An 18794-nucleotide genomic window follows, 5' to 3' on the forward strand; every position below is an offset into this window, starting at 1 on the left:
GGGGGGGAGGGAGGGAGGGGGGGAGGGGGGGAGGGAGGGAGGGGGGGAGGGAGGGAGGGGGGGAGGGGGGAAGGGAGGGAGGGTGGCAAGGGTGTACGCATGGACGTACTGTGTGGGACTGTGCAGAACTGGCCCCGCTTGGGAGGGGAGACCGGGTACATTGTCATGTGTGCAGGTTCGTACGGCTGCCACGTGCTGTTATCTTCGCCATGAAAAGAAATAGCAAGGATATGCTGGTACGTGTTTGAATTGTTGCGTATTTACAAGCGCATCAGAGCATTACATGTCTAAATCGTCGATCCGAAAAGCGTATTACACGGCGTGTGTACGGCGTGTGTACGACCGGATTCTGTACCAGTCTTTGTTGTGTGCCGTACGCTACGTCACTATGTCACACTTCCAGGATGCCGAGTACGAGGCGGCACTCGAAGCGGATCGCCAGCGGGCGGCGGAGGCGGCGGCAGCGGAGGCGGCAGCGGAGGCGGCAGCGGAGGCGGCGGAGGCGGCGGAGGCGGAGCGGAAGAAGCGATTGGTGGAGCTGCGGGGGAGGTTGCGGGAGTCGTTACCGGTGTGTGGCCGGGGAGGCGGGGGGGGTAATTGATGGATGTGAATATGGGTGTGTGGAATATGGCGTGGATGGATGGATGGGTGCTTATGACTTCATAGCCATCCTGCTTGGCCACCTCTGGTAACACATACCCCACAATTGTCGTTATAGGGGTTTAGAAAAAACCTACAATCCTAAAGCTTTTGTATGGTATAGCAACAATATCATACAATCGTTGTGGTATTATTGCTATGTCGACATTTTTGTAAAATAGTTTTTTGTAAAATAGTTTTGTAAAATAGTTTTTTGTCCTGAAGCCTGAGTCACTGACCCGCCTGCCCCACGTCTCCGCTCTCGCACCTCCTCCTGCCGACTTGTGATGACCGGTTGTGATGATGTGATGTACGATCGCTCCAGGACGAGCCGAGCCGGGAGGACGAGACTGCGGTACTGGTCCGTGTACGGCTGCCGGACGGCAGTAGCCATACCCGGCGCTTCACTGCGGAGGCGCCCGTACGGCAGGTACGGCGGCCAGGACGACAATATAAAGCCCCGTGATGGCGCAGAAATTTTACTTTTAAGTGTCCATTACAACAATGTAATAGGTTCGCTGTGCCGTACCATGCCGTACAAGGAGGCAAACCCGGGCTATTAGCTTTGGTGCAGGGTGTAGCGGTATACATGCGAGCTTAAAAGATCAAGCATACGCGTGAAGTATTCACGAGGAGTTTCTCTGTTTTACCGTTCCTCATGATTGGGACATCTCCGCCGATTGACCCCTCTTTGCTGCGTGCATGTGTATTTCCCCCCGCCTCGCCCCACCCCACCCCACCCATCTCCCGCTATCAGATTCGGGACTGGCTCCAATCCCTGGAGTCATTGCCCCTTTGGGAACCCGGCCAGTGGAGCCTGGTGAACAGCTACCCAAGGAGGGTGAGTAAACCTATGTCTGTCTGTCAGTCTATCTGTATCTACGGCTGTCTGTATCTACGTCCGTCTGTGTGTCTGTCACCACCACCACGTGGGGGTCCTGGGGGAAATCGTAGGCCAAGGTCATGATCCTCAAGGGGGGGGCGGTGGGGACTGCAATCCAGAGCCTGATGTAACATCCCCGACCGCTGACCATGGAGAGTGGCGGGAAACGGGAAATTTTAAATTCGAGGAAAAAATGAAAGGAAAGAATGAACTGATACCGGCGTCCCAATTGATAGGTGTGTTGGAGAGTGGGGTGATTGATGATGGGATGGAAACAAGGGGGTGGTGATCTGTGGGGGCTCATCAGAGGAATCCATGTGCCCCAGGGCACCCCATCCTAGAGCGGTACGGTTTTGGAGCTGCCTTGCCCTCACCGTTGTTGCCTCACGGTGGTTGGTACGACACGGTTGTTAGTTACGGCCACCAATCCATTTGTGTTGCGTCACATAGCCCCCGTCGCCCCCATTAAACGTTTTTTTCATCAGGCGGCTCAAATTTTATTTTACGCGCCTTCTACAGAACATTCATTCATTAGGAAACAGCTTACCAAAAGGGTGGAATCGGGTTTTTTATTTATGGGGGGTTACCAAAAGGGTGGAATCGGGGTTTTTTTTACGGGGGGTTACCAAAAGGGTGGAATCGTTTTTTTTTTTACGGGGGCTTTAGGGTTCTTTTCTTCTCGCGCTCCTTGGCATGTCGTCATTCCTTGTTATTTCTCTTCGGACATCATTTCCTTATCTGCTTGCTTTTGCGGTTTTCCTAATTAGGGTTTTTTCATTGAGGCCTTTTTTTCGCTGATTGAGACGTCGCAACTGTCCCGACGACTACTTGTTTGTGCAGGTTCTGGGCAGAGAGGGTGGTGGTGAGGGCGAGGAGGGTGGTGTGGAAACGGTGTCTTCGGTCGCCAACGGAGCCAAGCAGATTGCGCTGTTCGTGCAGGAGAATTGAGAGGTCGCATAGCCCTCAGTTTTAAATAGCGAATTGTTCCGCGATGTGGGGGAGTGAACTGGGAAATGAGGAATTGGCCACAAAGCGAACACAGCTAAGCGAATGAAACTATGCGGATAGCGGGGGAGGGCGCAGGAGGAGGAGCAGCAAATGGGCGCGTGCAGGATGTTGAGGAGGAGGAGGAGGCAGCAATAGGAAGAGGGATGGCTCGTCCGCCGTGGCGGCGATTTGCGTTGTGTAGCGTCACGTTTGGGTTGTGAAGAGGATGTTCGGAAATGGTTTAGTTTTGGGGGCAGGACTGTTTACTTCCGGTTGCAGTGTAAAATATACCAAATCTTTATTTCTCCTAACTATTAAGGTGGAAGAGTTGACACAGAGGAGCTTCTGCACGCGCTGCGGTCGATGTCGCGCGGTGGAGCTCGACGCGTGTCGATGTTTAAAGCGTCGTCACTAAGACAGGTTGGTTTAGGAAATTCTTGCGAACGTCTATGGGTACCAAGAGGCCACCAGTTCTTCCGCTGTTTATATTGTCGTCGTTCGACAATTAGTACTTGGGAGCTGAACACCGTTGACCTTTCCAGTATATGCAAACCTATCGTAAAGCCTTGATGTTGACTCCCTGCCTGTGCTGTTGCGTGCTGTGTATGCGTCAGCCTCGCCTTACTGATACTTGCAATATAACCCTACTGGAACAATTTTTTTTACGAGAACTCTGTCTGATGCATTTCAACGGATACAACGGGAAAACAACAGTATTATATTATACTATTAAGTAACAATGTCCGTGGTCCATTATGAACTGGCCCATGGTTCCGGAGCGCCATGCGAAAACGTGTTCACGCCTGCATGTATAACACGCCAGAGCACGATCTGGAACGTATGAAGCTCTAGATGGTGCATCGAAGGGGGTCCCGATTTTCCCTCAAAGTCCACACGCGACAAATTTGGTTGTGCAAGCGAGACAGCCTCTTGCGACAGTCCCAAGCAAACCTCGATTCTGCAGCTCCCGTCTCAATCCGATTGTAATTACTGTAAAGACTTTAACGTATTTCATCGAGCACTTTTCTAGACAACTAGCCGCCTTCCTTAAATGTCTTGAGACTTGCGACGCTCCGCGATAGTTTCCAGCACTGCTCAAATGCTCTGCCACACGCCGGTCATCGTAACCCGTCCCCATACCGGAGCTTGCGGGACGGTCCTTCGTCCACCAGCATTTCGGCCTCGCGATGTGACATTGGCGAGCGCGGCTTCCACTTCGGCCGGCCCTGCCACAGTGCCTCACTTTCCTACTACATCGACGAGTGGCAACGGTATAACTGCCGCATCAACCGCGGCTCCTGCAGGCGGGCCTGTGGCGGAAGTCAACCTCGGTAAGGCATCAAGGCCGCTGACGCAGCGCATATGCAAGCATACCGTTGCGCACACACACGTTGTCCTGGCACCCCACATCCCATCCATCAAATCAGACAGCCAGGCCCCCAAATCCCCCCAATCGCTTATCCATCCCTGTCCCCAGCTTTCCCGGTCCACATTAGCCTCACTTCCCGTTGCACTCCAATGTATTACACGGACAAAAACACAAATCCGTACATTTCCGTACCATAGCCAGCAGGCATTTCCGCGCGCGAAACACTTCCGCTTGGTTCCCCAAACAATCCGTTTTCCCTACTACATTGGTGCTATTCATGGCTTGCTGCACTTGTCACCCGCGAAGGCTGAAACATTCTTGCCCTGTTCAACAAATCTATATTTATACGATTTTTATATCATTGCCTTTCATGTCGTGATGAATTAATGTTTCTGTACACGTGGAAAACTTTGCTTCGTTTCCGTTTGTGAAGATTTTCGAATTTTGGATTCTAGCCGTATATGTGTTAATCCAACGTTTTAAAACAGGTTACTGGGAGCTGCTGAACACCGCGGAAAGTGGAGAGGTGTTCAGTCAACGAGCTAGATCGGCGAGTGATGCTGCCGTACTTCGTCGAAAAGGTCATCTCAAGGAGCAGGTGCTTGAAAATATGTGGGCCTTACGCGGGGAGGGAAAGAGAGAGGGGGAACGGGCTCTGGGTTTTGGCGGATTGGGGAGAGGAGCGTTTGCCGATAAGGGCTTTTTACGAAGTGGGATGCGGAGGGCCAGGAAAGCAGGGAAGAAAGGAATATACAGGTGGCCACCAGGGGAAGCAACTTTGGGATTTCGTTCCTAGGGTTTTAGGGTTTTATCCTAGAAATGTACGGCGACCGTACTTCGTCGTATAAAGTCAATCCTCCGGCAATTCCTTCCCCAATCTCCTTTGCAGGATCGCTTGATTGACTTCATGCGCCGCATGCATGAGACGCACACCTGCGAGGAGGTGATGCTGAAGATGGAGCGATGGATTGCTGAGCATCGGCAGGTACGTTAAGCATTGCATTTTCGAGTTGGTTTCTGGTTGTACATATGTATATAATGTATGTAATGTATGTATGTACGTACGTATGTATGTATCCACATTGTGTATGCATGTGTGTATGTATGCACTTAGTGAAGCACTCGTCGGCGAAGGCAGCTGTCGCTGGCAGGAACGAAATCCACGAATCATCATCATCTATCACGCGTCGTCGTATTAGAAATCGAAGAAAACGCCGCCACTTATTGCAGCCACGGATCCAAAAGTCACATAATTCTTGGATTCTGGATAGCTGGATTTTCCCCTTTCAAAATTCAAAATAAAAAACTGTCTTCCTTCACCTCTCCTGTCTGGCACTGCGGGGTCACATCTCCCGCCGCTACGGCAATGGCCGCTCTCCGTCCACTCCCCCGCACCCCCTCCCCCGCAGGATCCCAAGCGCTCGCGTCTTCGACGTCTCATACCGGGTATCGGAATCTTCTTTACTCCGCTGAAGCTGGTAGAGGCGTTTCGGGAGTACGACGCGTTCTTTGCGTTATCGCGCCGCAAATACATTCCGCCTAACTTCGCTGAGCTTCGTCACGTGGTTAACATTTCGCAGGTACGTGCTGCGGTTCACAATTAGTTGGTTGTTAGTTGGTTCATTTTGGCTTATTAGGATGTACGGCTTCAAACTTCCAACTTGGTTATGGATTTTCAGTTTGTGTGGTTTTTTCCCTTTTCTCTTTTTCCACGTCCTTCGCTCTTACACCTTTCCACGTATTTTTTGACGTTTATCTCCAATTTTTTCTCCACACGAAAACGGCACCATGGCCACCTGGCCCCCCAGGTTCATGCAAGCGCCGACACGCTGAAGCTCATCACCTTCGACGCGGACGGCACTCTGTATGCAGATGGAGCACACATGGAACAGGATAATCAAATGATTGCGCATATCATCAACCTCATGCGAAGCAACGTACAGGTAAATTATCGTACAGATTGTCGTACAATGGGATGCCGTACCAATTTTCCATTTCCTTCTTTATGGTGATCGGGCGTCCATGGAATAACGATTTTTAATATATCGAGGCGAGAATTTGGATGGGTGCTTTTTGATGGTCAGTTGATGGTTCATCATGGACGGTTAACGGTTGACTGGTTTTTTCGTTTGTTTTCTGTGTTTCTTCAGGTTGCCATCGTAACAGCTGCGGGGTACCCCGGCGAGCCGGAGAAGTTCGAGAAGCGCGTGATGGGGCTGCTGGAGGCGTTCAGGAAACTAAAACTGCCGCCCGAGGTGACTAACAGGTGCGTGTGTGGGGGGGAGCAGAGGGAAGGGGGGAAAGTGCGGGAGTGTGTGTGTGTGTTTTTGGCCCATGCGTGTGTCTGTGGAAGGGGGGGAGTCTGGAGGTGAAGTTACGTGCGTGTGCTGCGATTGTGTACGGCATGTGTATTTGGGTGTTGTGATTAACCCGCTTCTTCCCTTCCTCTCCCGCCCTCCCTTAAATCCCTGCCTTCCTTCTCTTCCCCCTTCCCCCCTTTTCCTGTCGTGTTCATCCTGCTCTCTTTACGAGATACGCACGCCCAACCCTCTGGACCATACACATGTGCACGTGTCTAGGTTCCCATTAAATGCTCGTCAAGTGTTTGTCCATTTTACTCATTTTCGTTTTCGTTATAATTTCTGTTTTTTCAGTTTTTCCCGTTAGTATGCTCCCATATCCCATATACCCCATGAATCCTTTTCCTTACCACCTTTCCTCATATCCTCCTTTCTTTATCTCCTCCTTTCCTCCTATCCGGAGCAGGTTCCACATCATGGGGGGTGAGTGCAATTACTTGCTGCGAGTACGGCCGTACGACAAGCGCCTGGAGTTCGTACCGGACAACGAGTGGAAGACCCCCATCATGCAAAGTTGGCGGGAGGAGGACATCACCGCGCTGCTGGACGAGGGAGAGGCCATGCTGCAGGCAAGGCGGCTTCCGGAGCAGTGGACGAAAATAATATAATATGTAGCCATCGGGTTCTTTGGTTTTGTGGTCTGGGGTTTGAAGAGGGAATGCGTGGGGATGGCGGGATTAAGGATACGAACATGGTACTACATATACATATAGATTGTATATATGTGTATATTTTGTGTGAAACAGGGGGGCATATCTTCACCCGTGGCAGCTACCCTGCGAAACCCTGCCTTCCCCGGTATTCAAGGCACCCTCATCCAGTCACCCTAGTCAACTTTTCAGTGGATCGCTCAGGTTCCGCACCCACCATCGGCATTTAATGGAACCTGCGGCTCAACTCCATTCCTGGTCGGCTCGCGAGTGAACTATATCCCAGGTCACCACCGTCCATCGACTAGGGGCATTTTACCTTCCACCATCGGAAGGATTTTCGACCCTGACAGGTCTCGATCCCGGGATCTCCCGGAGGCAATGGTCCGTGCCTTATCAGTAGTGCCTAACCTGAGCATACATGTATTTGAGCTTATTTCTCATTTACAGGACGGACGAGACAGGAAGTGCCTTCAAGCGTTAAACTGTGTTTCCTCTCGACCCTCGCACCCCCCACTAACCCAATCTGACGTCCTCTTTTCACCTCCAATTCACCTCCAATTCCTGCACTCCAGGAGGGCGCAAAGCGACTCAATCTTGCGGTCAACATCATACGGAAGAACAGGGCAGTGGGCATCGTCCCCACGCAGCCCACCATTTACGAGGTACGGCATCTGGTTCAAGGGGGTGCCAAATCCCGCCCTTAGGGTTTTCCACATGTACATCTCCCCTTCTCCGCTGTCTACCTGCCCCCCTCTGCTTTCCACCCCGCCTCTCCTCTTCCACCCTCCCTCCTCTCGCTCCCTCCCCCCCCTTCCATGAATACACAAACCCACACGCCTCCGTCTCTTCGTGCTCTCTCCCCCCCACCTTCCTCCTCCTCCGCTACTATTATGCCAATGTCTCCAACCTCTACATACCCCTTATCCCCCACATGCCCCCCTCCCACAGGTACTTGAGGACATCGCCCTCACCATCCAGACCCAGCTGGTGGCCAAGGTGCCTTTCTGCGCCTTCAACGGCGGTAACGACGTGTTCGTGGATGTGGGCAACAAGCTGCTTGGACTGGAGGCCCTCACCAGATACCTGAAGGTCACGCCGCCGGAGGTGAGGGGGGGGAACGGGGAAGGGGGAGGGGAAGGGGGGAGGAAATTCTTTATCCTCACTGAAAAGCTTTTTGGCGCGTTCTTGGCGGAGGGGAACATGTGTCTGTATGTTTGTGTGCTTCGTCTATGTATGGTCGTGCCTTCTGTGTGTGTGTGTGTGTCTCCTGTGTTAATGCATCTTCTGTATGTTTTTGCGTACGTAGATACGTTTACAACAGCCGCCGTGAGGGTAAAGCGAGGCGACGGACCGATTGGAGCATGTATAATATAACGTAACATATATTTTTTATATACATATTATATATTATTTTATATTAATATTGCGTTACATATACTAGATCGTGTGTTTGAATGAATGTGTTTATCACGTCGAGTTTATGTTCCCCTCCTTCCCTCTTCCTCCCCATCCCCCCATCGTCAGGTCTTGCATGTGGGCGACCGCTTCACCGATAGCGGCAATGACGTCGCCACCAGGGACATCTGCTCGGTGCTGTGGGTAGCCAATCCCGAGGAAACAGGCTTCTTCATAAAAATGCTGCTCAAAGATATCCGAAAGAGCAGATGGCAGCCGTACATCGAGTAGTACGGGAGTTGTCGTACAGTGAGTAGCTTTAGTGTGTTGGTGAAGGAAGTGAACTGGGGATAGAGAATGTTGACGATGGTGGTGCTAATTATGGAGGAGGAGGAGGAGGAGGAGGAAAAGGAGGAGGAGGAGGAGGAAGAGGGGGCGCACACAAATCTGTAATAGAGAAGCCTGGAAGAGGAGGAGGAAGTGGAGGAGAAGAAGATAGCTGGAAGCTGGATGTTCAGCCCGCTGTATAGGTAGCATGTAGCAGTAGTTTAAGAAGGCTACTGCCGAGTACGACAGCTATAGCCTTGATGTACATGGCCGTCTATATACGCGGCGGCAGGAGGAGGCGAATTGGCACACAAGGATGTACGACGCAAGGTGTACGACCCGAAAAGCCATCAAATCTCTTTTTGCAGTACAGGTACAGGTTTCTTGTTGTGGTGCAGTGGGGACCGTGTGGGGGGAAAGGGGGTGGGGGAGGAAGCGGTGTTGCGAGGGTGAAAGGGGGAAGAAAGACTAGCAGGTCGAGGTAGGTAGGTAGGTGTGTGTGTATGTGTCCGTGCTCCCAAGGGTCAAACTCCCCCCCCTCACACACACACACACACGCTTACACACATACACGACCCCGAGGGGGCCGGAACTTACATCACACTACGGAGCGAACGAACGATGGACCGACATCACCAAAACGGTAAAAAAAAGAGGTGCATTAGGAAGGTGTGAAGAAGGTGTGAAGAGGCGTCCGTCCGGGACAGCGGCCATGCGGGTGCCGGGTTGGATTGGGTGATTGTCGCGCCATTTGCAGCAGTGTGTGCGTGTAGTCGATATAAAGTAATTACAATAATGTGCTGTGTGTTTTTGGGCGGGGGAGGGGGAGGTTGTTTTGAGGGGGAAAGGGTGTTTTTTGGGGGGCGTTTGGTGCGTGTCACATGCAGCGCTCATATTTGACCATATAAGGCTTGTATACGAGGTTAGTAATGCACCGTACAAGCGCCGTACATTTTGAACCGCGAATTGCTTTTAATAATAATCTTGCCCTCCCTCTTTGTTGCTCTCTAAATTATGAAGTAGCTAATATGTGTGGGGTCTCAGATGATTATGTGGCTAGGTGGGGGTGTCATCGCGCTGCCTCGTCGGTCCTTGGGTCGGTCCTATACTTAGGTGCACTACCGAGGTGAATGAGATGAATATTAAGCAGAACGGGTAGTACGGACATTGTGCGACGTTCTGTACGGCAGACATGCAGGTGGGAATGAATGTGTGTATATTAACCTGGTGGTGGTGGTGGTGGTGGTGGTGATTAGGCGGTGATGATTAAGTTCAAAATTGTTGCATATGATATACGTCGCGAGAGGGGGGGGGAGGAGGAGGAGGAGGAGGAGGAGGAGGCTGGGGGATTTTCGCCCTTGCCTTCCCGCAGCGCTGGCGGCGGCGGTGCACACGCATCAGGCAGGTGCGCGAGAGTGAGATAAGAGGTCGATCAATGTGGGTTGCAGGCGGCGCATACATACATACATACATACACACCACACCACACGCTTTTGGGATGATGGGGGGAAAGGCCAAATGGACAGGGACACACAAATGTGGACAAAAGGGACACAGGTTTGGATATTGTGTGGAGATGGATGTCATGTTCGCTCTGTGGGGTCGGGAATGGCTGAATGAATTTTGGGGTGAAGGGTGAAATCATCAGTGTATAAGCCGTACAAGTCGTACACGTGGCGAGATGGGGGTTGTGGGGGGGGGGGAGGGGAGGAGGCTAGCGGTTGGCAGTTCTGAGGGTTTGGGGGGGGGGTTGCCACTTTCGTGATGCTGATTGACTTTTCCTGAGGTCAAAAAGCGAAAAGAGTGTGTTGAATAACAAGTTCCAGATCCTTCCCATCACAAGTGCGGCATATGGGGGCGGGCCCCCATCCGTAAAGCCGGTGGGGTTGAGGGGGGCCATGGACAGTGTTTTTTTTAAGTAATATATTCCTTTTAAGGAATAAAGAGGCCATTTTGGCCTTTGGAAATAAGGAACAAATTGAGGCCGATCCGTACATTTTCATTCCTCCAGCCAAAAACGTCCATTGCTGCCAGATTGCTCCGTAGTGTGCAGAACTTAGTATTATCGATCATAGAATAGATATGAGGGGCCGTAAGAAGGTCAAGCCCGTGAGTCAGCGCGGCATAGCGGAATGTATGATCGGTCCTTACATAGCCAAACACGCAAAAGGCAACGACTTGAACGCCGAACAAACACCAAAACAGCAAGATAAGCCTGAAATTTTTCCTGATAAAGGCGTTTGGGACGGCGGTGCTGTTGTCGGTAATGCATCGGCAATGGTGTTGCTGCCAGCGGCGACCGATGACACGGGCGCCATTACCCCTGCCTTCCATGGCGGTTGTGATCAGCATAAGCGCAAGCTGTCACCCAATCAGCTCGACAACAACGAATGCGGCGAGGCGCCCAACCCGAGCGCTCGCAGTGCCAAGCGGGCTCAGACACAGCGCATTTACGCGGATTTACTTTTTGTTCACAAACAGTGCCAGAACTATCTATGCATGTGCATGAAGAGTGAGCACATGAACGAAAACGCGCCAACGCAGTGCGTGCCTCTTGGTCTATGAGGGGAGTTGTAACTTATCGGGGGGGTCTGGGGGCGTGGNNCCCCCCAGCGCCCCACTCTTAAGGAATACATTACGCGACGCTAGCAACTTTGTTACTTAGGTCGGAATAAATTGAGACCCCCCCTAAATGAAAAAAAAATCACTGGCCATGGATGATCACTGGCCATCATATTGCGTGGCGCAGAGTTAGGGAAGGGGGGGAGGTTGACGTTGACGATGCGCCTGATCGCTCGGTGTGCAGCCTCCTGGTCTCCCCAGCGGACCTCCGACAGAGAAAAGTAGCCAGACAGCTACAGGGGGGGGGCATCTTCAGCCAAAATAGTTATGCACATTTCGCGGACATCCATCGCATCACAACTACTTCGTACAAACATAAAATGCGTCACACGCTGCGTGCGTCTCAAGCATGGCCTTAGAAGTTCTGCTCTCCCACTCTGCCGTACACTACTTGCCCTTAGCAGCCAAACTCGCTGAACTGCGTGTCTAACCTCGATCGGGAGTAAAAACGTAATTTCATTTCATGGAAATTTCTCCCCCGCCCGGCACGTTTTGGGGCGGGGCCCCGGCGCGAAGCGCCCAGGGGGACCCCGACCTGCAGGATTGTCCATGTCTGTGTGGCCGTGTGTGTTTCACCCGGCTGAAACGCGTTATTGGTAATATATTGCATTCTCTATTGCAAGGTATCTCGCCTGTAGCCAACAAAGACCGTATGAGCACAAACAACTTTGGCTGCCTCAATTGACTGAGCACAAAGTCACATCAACGCCTCTCGGGCTAAATTTCATCTCAAAAGGTGCCGCGTATCTCATTATGCAATTCTGAGATTACGGCGTATCATAACTCGAACACCCAGCTTGTGTTACCCTTTGCCCGCACGGGCAATCCGACTTGCCACCAGCAGGCCAACAAATTTGCTTTCATTTTTCTATGAACTACACAAGCTGCTTGTTTGTACATTTACTTTGGCCAATGCACGGGGCCTCCGAAGAGTTGCACTCTGCCGCTCTTACTTATCTGTTTAATTATTACAAAGCCATGCGGCAGTGGGGTGCTTTCCCGTAGCCGCTGGTGCTTCAAGACCTAAACATCGCAGACAGCACCGGACTTCGTATGTTAAGCAACGGCTCCGTTTGCGGTCTGCCGTACTGTCCATGCGGCATGTCCATGCACCCGGGATGGACGCGATTCGCGTGGCGCCGCCAGTGGTGCTCACGAATCCGCCGGTGACTGTGCGACGGAATATATATTTATATTTCGGGACATTTCTGATACAAACACAAACACGTGCGTATTCAGAAGTCGATATCTCTTGCCGACATGCCAAAAAGCAACTGCGCTGTGAATGCGCCATGCCTAAAATCTCCACCAGAGAGAGACCGAGTGCCCTGCAGAGGCGGTGATGGTGGAGCTGGCTGCTCGGCCGGCTGCACAGCTGCAGCTGCCTCATCACAGCTCCGGTGCCCAGTCGCCAGGACACAACCTCTGGCTTCAGCTGCCGTCCCTATGGAACCCGACGCCCCCAGGGTTGCATGATGTGCACAGCATTGCGCCGTTCAGACACCCTGGTACGACCAGGGCTCAGCTGGCGGCGAGCGCCTGGGCGTCAGGGAGACGGACAACAATGCTGGCTGCAGCGGGGAGTACCACGGGCTTGCTCCTCTGCACCACGCAGTAGAGGATTACTTTCGGCAGCAGGCAGCAGCGAATATCCAGGTGCGGTCCTACTGCAACAGTTGCAGGTGCAGCAGCAGCCCGTGAGCAGCAGCGACGTGCTGACATGACAGAGGAGGAGCGGCAGTGAGACACCGCCAACTGTGTCGTGCGCCGCACATGCGCCCGGGCTTCTGGTGGGTGGGATGCCCAGGAGCTACCCGGTGCAAAATGGGAGGAGTCACCAAATGGCATGTGTGAGAGCTGCCATCGCGGCTTCTATCCCAACGCCTTGACCAACTGCGGACTGGCGGTGAGCTACAGTGCATGAGTGCTTGGGGTTCGGGAATGCCCTTGCATTGCTCACCAACCCATTTCCCAGCCATATTCCCAGCCCCCCCATACGGTGTTCAATCCATGACAGGTGGCTGCACCTGTGTCTGGGCAGCCGGCATGTGGTGTACCTGCAGCCATGCGCCCGACCTGCACGGTAGGTGCCCCTGTGCAGCTGCAACAGCCAGTGCCTGGGTCGCAGGACTCAGATGACATCAGCTATGGAGCCATCGACAGGACCACAACCTCCCTCTGGTGGGAGCCTGGCAACACAAGTGGGGTCCATTGCCTGGAGTGCCAGGGGGTCCGGTCCTACAGGCCATGGCCTATGGCGGCAGTACACGTTTGTGGGAGATTTTGGAGTCTTTGCACTTGCATGTACAGCGGGTCTGCAACGGTTTCTCTATACATCAGGCCTGCTGCAACGTTAAACCTCAGGAGGATGTTGGGTCACGCGAACCGTTTGCGTGTGTTGGAAAATGCCGAGGTGGACGGCAGATTAAAAAGAAGGTGGAAAAAGCAGCATGGACATTCTAGTTGTCTTTTCCTGTGTGAGTCGTTAAAAAAATGGTTTCGGAACCGCTGGAAGCTAGAGCGCAGGGCACTCCTGCCAGGACTGCGCAGAGGATAAACGTATTGATCGTCACCTGAGAAATAAAACTCCAAATTACTTGGTGATTAAATGCGGAATATGGTCCCGGAGGCGCAGACAGACGGTTCCGTGAGTACGGCGGGCACACAGTCGCTCTGCTCGTTGGTTGACAAGGCTCATTGAAGTGCATACAAGTTTTGAATATGATAAGATACGATGTTTTTGGTTCATGCACTGAAAGTAGACCATGGTGTCAAGTAGCTTCAACGGTCATGTTGTGCACAAGCGAGCTCTCGTTTGCCTGGAGCTCAGGCGGTGCAGGTGGCATATCCTGGTACCTCGAAATGTGATAGGTGGGATTTTGATGCAAGCCTGCTGCGGTGCTGTTACCTCTGTGGGCGTTCGGGTCATGTGCGAACATTTTTGGGTGAACCCACTGTAGTATCGTCCAAGCCACAGTGCCCCGCGGCGGTGCCTTCAACGTCCCTTGGACATGGTGCACCGCTATATAGCCGCTCGCAGTTCATGCGTCCCCTTCATCCACCCGGCCCCCTAGCAACGCACACGGGCAGTGCACAGGTGCGGTGATGTAAGGCGGATTAATTTGCATCATCCAAAGGATTTTATGAATTATCACACTAGCGGGTCGCACAGGCTCTTTTTAACCTTGACGTCTTTTCCGACGTCACCGGCATCGAATTGCAGGTGACTGGTTTACTGAAGGAGCGTAGCCAAGACTATTACGTTGCGGCTGAAGATATAGCTTTTGAGGGCGGATATTACTGTAGCCAAACTTCTTGGACGGACTGCGCTGGCGACGGTTGCATTGGACACGTGCCCGAAGCTTTCGGCGACTTCTCTGGCAATGGTTACGGTAGCGCAGCGGCTTGCAGTACTTCTGATAACGGCACTGGTGTTGTGTCCAGCACTACTGCAGCCGGCGCGCCCTCGTCCATCGTTGTCACCGGCGTGTTTGACGGCCATGGGTAAGTGCCATGGCCGTGTATATGTGCGGCGCGAGCTTGCCAGCGCGCCATCTGATCTCGTCCCTCTTGCTTTAAAATACAAATGTTTACTATCTGTAACAACGACAGGCACAAAATCCCTTTTCAGCCCTAGGACAAGAGTTCCCTTCTAGCTCGCGAAGGATGTCGCTCCTTAACACCTAGCTCCCCCTTTGTCCGCCTGTCGTTCCTCTCTCTCTCTCTTTCTCTCTCTCTCACCCTCTCTCAATTTCCGTCCGAATCTCCCGGCTTCCCTCCTCCTCCTCCCCCCCCCCCAAGTTCATCTTCCCCCATAAGCTCACCGTCTGTCACCTCTCCTCCACCCCCTCCACCACATACATTTACATACACGTGCTCACGCTCCCACAGCGGGGAGATGTCGGCTCGCTACGCCCAGCAGGCCGTGTTGTCGTACGTCGCCAACGACCGCGAGCTCCACCAAGCTCTTGGTGAGATAGGGGGGTGGGGGGGGGAGGAGGAGGGGAGGAGAGGGTTCAACATGCAGAGGGGGGTGATTCACCACCGTCATCATCATCGCAATCATCAACATCATCATCATCAGCAGCAGCAGCAGCAACAACAACAACAACAACAACAACGATAATAATACTAAATCGTGTAATGTAAAAGTCGTGGGAGTGGTGTTGTGGTTTCCCTTCAAGTTACTTCCCCCTCCTCCTTTTTCCATCCCTCAAACTTCCCCACTGCCTTCCCCCCCCCCCCGCCCACACACACCCCTTTGGGTTGGACCTTCTTCCCCCCGCCCTCCCCCACTGCTTCAACTGCTACTACTGCTACTAACTACTGCTGACTACTATTACGCCGACGACGGCGATGCTACTGCCTCACAGGCAATGGCGATGTGGAGGCCACTGAGGAGAGCCTGAGGGGCGTATTCCGGTGAGGAACTAAAACCCTAAATCTGTGATGTGTATGTATGTATGTATGTGTTGGGGAAAGGGGAAAAGAGGGGGGGAGGGGCGAGAGAAGTGACTTCCCGCGGGCGTTACAGGAGAAGGGAGCGAGAGAACAACAGCAACACAACAACAACAACAACAACATCAAGAACATGTCTTTTTACCTCGCCACAGCCAAGCACATACACACACACGCGCGCCTTAGCGTGTATGAATATCCACTCTTGCGAGGTGCACACCCAGGTGGCTGGCACGCAAGCTCAAGCCCAATACACACACACCCCAACCTCCCGGGATCCCAAAACCCGCTCACCCCGCAGCCGTGTCGATTCGGAGCTGCTCTCCCTAGCTGCAGCTGCTGCTGCCGACCCGCCGGCTGCTACAGCCGCTTTCCCCTCCAGCAGTTGCTGCTCGTCCACTTTGTCGTCCTCGGCGTCGCCATCCGCCGTTGGCGTCTTGCACTCCCCCAACGGTATTATCAACGGCTTTTCCAACGGTGTTAATACTAACGGCAAGGGTGACTTCCACGACGGTACGACAGCCCTGGTCACCCTCCAGTTGGGCGGTTTGTTGGCGGTTGCCAATGCGGGTGACAGCCGTGCCGTACTGTGCAGGGGAGGCCAGGTGGGTGCGTATGTGTGTGGGGTTTGGGGGGCTGGGGGGGGTACGGCGGGGTGACTGTAATTTCTGTGTTCGGGAGGTTTTGGGGGGGGGAGGTTAGGGGGGGAGGTTAGGGGGGGAGGTTAGGGGGGGAGGTTAGGGGGGAAGGGGAACGGTGTAGAGCGATTTAATCGGGCGGAACGGAACAACGTGCGAATGAGTCAAGAGGGGGGAGGGAGTAGTCGTGTGCATAACTTGGGCAGCTGCGACATTGACACGTGTTTCTGTACGGCAGCCTGTTCAAAGTACGGCATTCCGGTACAATTCCTATTTACTTCCCCACTCACCCACCCAACCCCCTTCCCAAGACGCACGTGTCACGACCCTCCCTTCCCCCCTCCCGTTTGCCTCAGGAGTCGTACACATGCTTTCTCCCCCACACACAGACACACACAGTTGTGTATTTTGGAGCCATGAATGATTACGTCTTAACTCGTGCGTCCGTACACACCCGTACGCATGGCCGTACACTCGTGGGTTGCAGGCTGTACGGCTGTCGCGCGACCATACCCCGGGGTTGCGAGCCGAGCGGGAGCGCATCGAGGCGGCGGGGGGTCGGGTGGTGGTGGCGAGGGGGGCAGCACGTGTGTTGGTGCCGCTGGCGGGACGTACGGACGTCATGCAGGTGTGTGTGCGTGTGTGTGTGCCGGAGAGCTGGGGCCGGGTCGGGGGGGGGAAAGGGGGGAGGCAAGGGTCTTGTACATACATACATACATACATACATACATACATACATACATACATACATACATACATACACGCGGCAATTTGTCGTCCGCTACATGGAAAATGAGCCTACCCGCCACCTAACCGCCCGCAGGCGCTCTCCGTGTCACGATCGCTGGGGGATCCCGACTTCAAGGTGCGACAGCGGCCTCCTTGTTTCCATGTATGTATGTCCCCCCCCCTTATTCCGTGTTCCTGGTTGATATCAGCTTCACTCGCCTGTGGTTCGTCTTTTCCCCCACACCCCGCCACACACACCCCTCCACACACCCCTACACCCCCCTCCCCCCCCCAGGCCAGCGGCCTCCTGATCAGCGACCCCGACGTGTCCGTGGTCCCGCTGCTTCCCGGGGAGGACCAGTTCCTGATCGCCGCGAGTGACGGTCTGTGGGGGCGAGTGGGCGACCAGGAGGCGGTGGACTGTGTGAGGGAGGTGCTGGGGGAGGTGAGGAGGGCAGGAGGCGGGAGGGAGGGAGGGAGGGAGGGAGGGAGGGGCAGAGGAAGGGGGGGAGGGCAGGAGGCGGGAGGGGGGGGAGGGAGGGAGGGAAAGGGGGTGAGGGCAGGAGGCGGGAGGGGGGGGAGGGAGGGAGGGAGGGAGGGAGGGGCAGAGGAAGGGGGGGAGGGCAGGAGGCGTGAGGGAGGGAGGGAGGGAGGGATGGAGGGGCAGAGGAAGGGGGGGAGGGCAGGAGGCGGGAGGGAGGGAGGGAGAGGCCCACCAGTTGGGAGAGAGAGGTGAAGAGAATTCGGAGGGATATGTCAAATACGACAACTTCTATCGCTGTGCAAAAGCCGTTGATCGACACCGCGGCCTCCGTGGGGGCGGGCCCCCCCACCGTTCTTAACAGGCCGGGGGTGGGGTGGTTGGGTTGGAGGGTGTGTGTGTGTATTGGGGGGGGAGGAGGGCCTGTGGCTACACGGAGGCTTCCGCCGCGCTCCCGCATTCCCTGTATTCAAAGGCAGTCCTCCTCCCCTCCCCTCCCCTCCCCTCCCCGCACCTGCACCTGCACCTGCACCTGCACCTGCGAACCTGATTTCGTTACAAGTTACAAGTGCTGTTTAGCCCCAGCTGTTGCCCCTGCTGTAGCTGCTATCCACACTATAACCACCACTATAACTACCACTATAACCACCACTTTAACCACCACTTAACGGTGAACGGCAACGAACCCAACCTGGTCCCCTCTGTCAACCACCACCACCACCACCACTGCCGCCGCCGCTGTGGTGAAGTACTCGCGGATGTCGTCACCGTCCGCCAACCGCGCCTCCGCCGCCAAGGCCGCCGCCCGCCGGCTGCTCCGCCTGGCGCTCGACCAGGGCAGTGTGGATGATGTCACCGTCGTGGTTAGTGTGTTCGCCTGGGCGCCCTAACGACATCGTACCACCTGCGGGAACAACCACCGGCAACACCGAACAACGGCTTCTGTTCCGAACAACTGCAAAATCGCGATTCCCCAACAAAGGCGTTGGGAACAGCTGCAGCAGCAGCAGCACATGGGTCACTGGATTGCAACAAGGCCGGGGGGGGAGGGAAAGGAAAGGCGCTGGCTTGGTAGTGTAACGCACTAGGACGAACATTAAATGCTGTGTGAATTTAAACGGCATTCGTACGATGTACGACGATGTAGGGAAACGGAACAGGACTTCCAGAGAGTGAGGTGAGGGATGCGGCGGTAAAAAGTGTGGAGCGAGCGATTCGTTAGGTGTTGGTTGGGGGTTTTGATGTCCCTCAGA

At 54.0% G+C, this 18794-nt stretch overlaps 4 protein-coding genes across 4 annotated transcripts in view; all 4 read left to right on the top strand.

The window, feature by feature from the left end:
• Positions 1-2806, top strand: part of VOLCADRAFT_105287 (uncharacterized protein) — a gene marked incomplete at its 5' end in the record, with an annotated part of 6210 nt that extends 3404 nt beyond the window's left edge. The window contains 5 exons of the mRNA XM_002951825.1: positions 127-236; positions 404-568; positions 965-1069; positions 1397-1480; positions 2363-2806. Coding sequence (XP_002951871.1) covers positions 127-236; positions 404-568; positions 965-1069; positions 1397-1480; positions 2363-2470 — 572 coding nt within the window. The 3' untranslated portion in view covers positions 2471-2806. The remainder of the gene's footprint in view (positions 1-126; positions 237-403; positions 569-964; positions 1070-1396; positions 1481-2362) is intronic.
• A 600-nt stretch (positions 2807-3406) lies between these two features.
• VOLCADRAFT_105288 (uncharacterized protein) lies at positions 3407-6846 on the top strand (the record flags this gene model as incomplete). Its single annotated transcript, XM_002951826.1, has 7 exons — positions 3407-3840; positions 4367-4476; positions 4768-4863; positions 5288-5458; positions 5687-5821; positions 6029-6144; positions 6645-6846. The coding sequence occupies exons 1-7, from the start codon at positions 3609-3611 to the stop codon at positions 6844-6846; spliced, it is 1062 nt and encodes a 353-aa protein (XP_002951872.1). The 5' UTR covers positions 3407-3608.
• A 423-nt stretch (positions 6847-7269) lies between these two features.
• Positions 7270-8577, top strand: VOLCADRAFT_92492 (uncharacterized protein; the record flags this gene model as incomplete). Its single annotated transcript, XM_002951827.1, has 4 exons — positions 7270-7272; positions 7464-7553; positions 7840-7995; positions 8416-8577. 4 exons carry the CDS (start codon positions 7270-7272, stop codon positions 8575-8577), a joined length of 411 nt encoding a protein of 136 aa, XP_002951873.1.
• Positions 8578-11698: 3121 nt separating this feature from the next.
• The window catches only part of VOLCADRAFT_92494 (uncharacterized protein), a gene marked incomplete at both ends in the record, with an annotated part of 7938 nt that continues 842 nt past the window's right edge, over positions 11699-18794 (top strand). The window contains 13 exons of the mRNA XM_002951828.1: positions 11699-11800; positions 12721-12891; positions 13043-13141; positions 13253-13416; positions 14266-14332; positions 14459-14739; positions 15127-15206; positions 15609-15657; positions 15995-16298; positions 16819-16959; positions 17155-17196; positions 17356-17505; positions 18291-18408. Coding sequence (XP_002951874.1) covers positions 11699-11800; positions 12721-12891; positions 13043-13141; positions 13253-13416; positions 14266-14332; positions 14459-14739; positions 15127-15206; positions 15609-15657; positions 15995-16298; positions 16819-16959; positions 17155-17196; positions 17356-17505; positions 18291-18408 — 1768 coding nt within the window. The remainder of the gene's footprint in view (positions 11801-12720; positions 12892-13042; positions 13142-13252; positions 13417-14265; positions 14333-14458; positions 14740-15126; positions 15207-15608; positions 15658-15994; positions 16299-16818; positions 16960-17154; positions 17197-17355; positions 17506-18290; positions 18409-18794) is intronic.

Source organism: Volvox carteri (assembly GCF_000143455.1).
Source record: "Volvox carteri f. nagariensis unplaced genomic scaffold VOLCAscaffold_26, whole genome shotgun sequence".
In the NCBI taxonomy this organism is placed as follows: Eukaryota; Viridiplantae; Chlorophyta; class Chlorophyceae; order Chlamydomonadales; family Volvocaceae; genus Volvox; species Volvox carteri.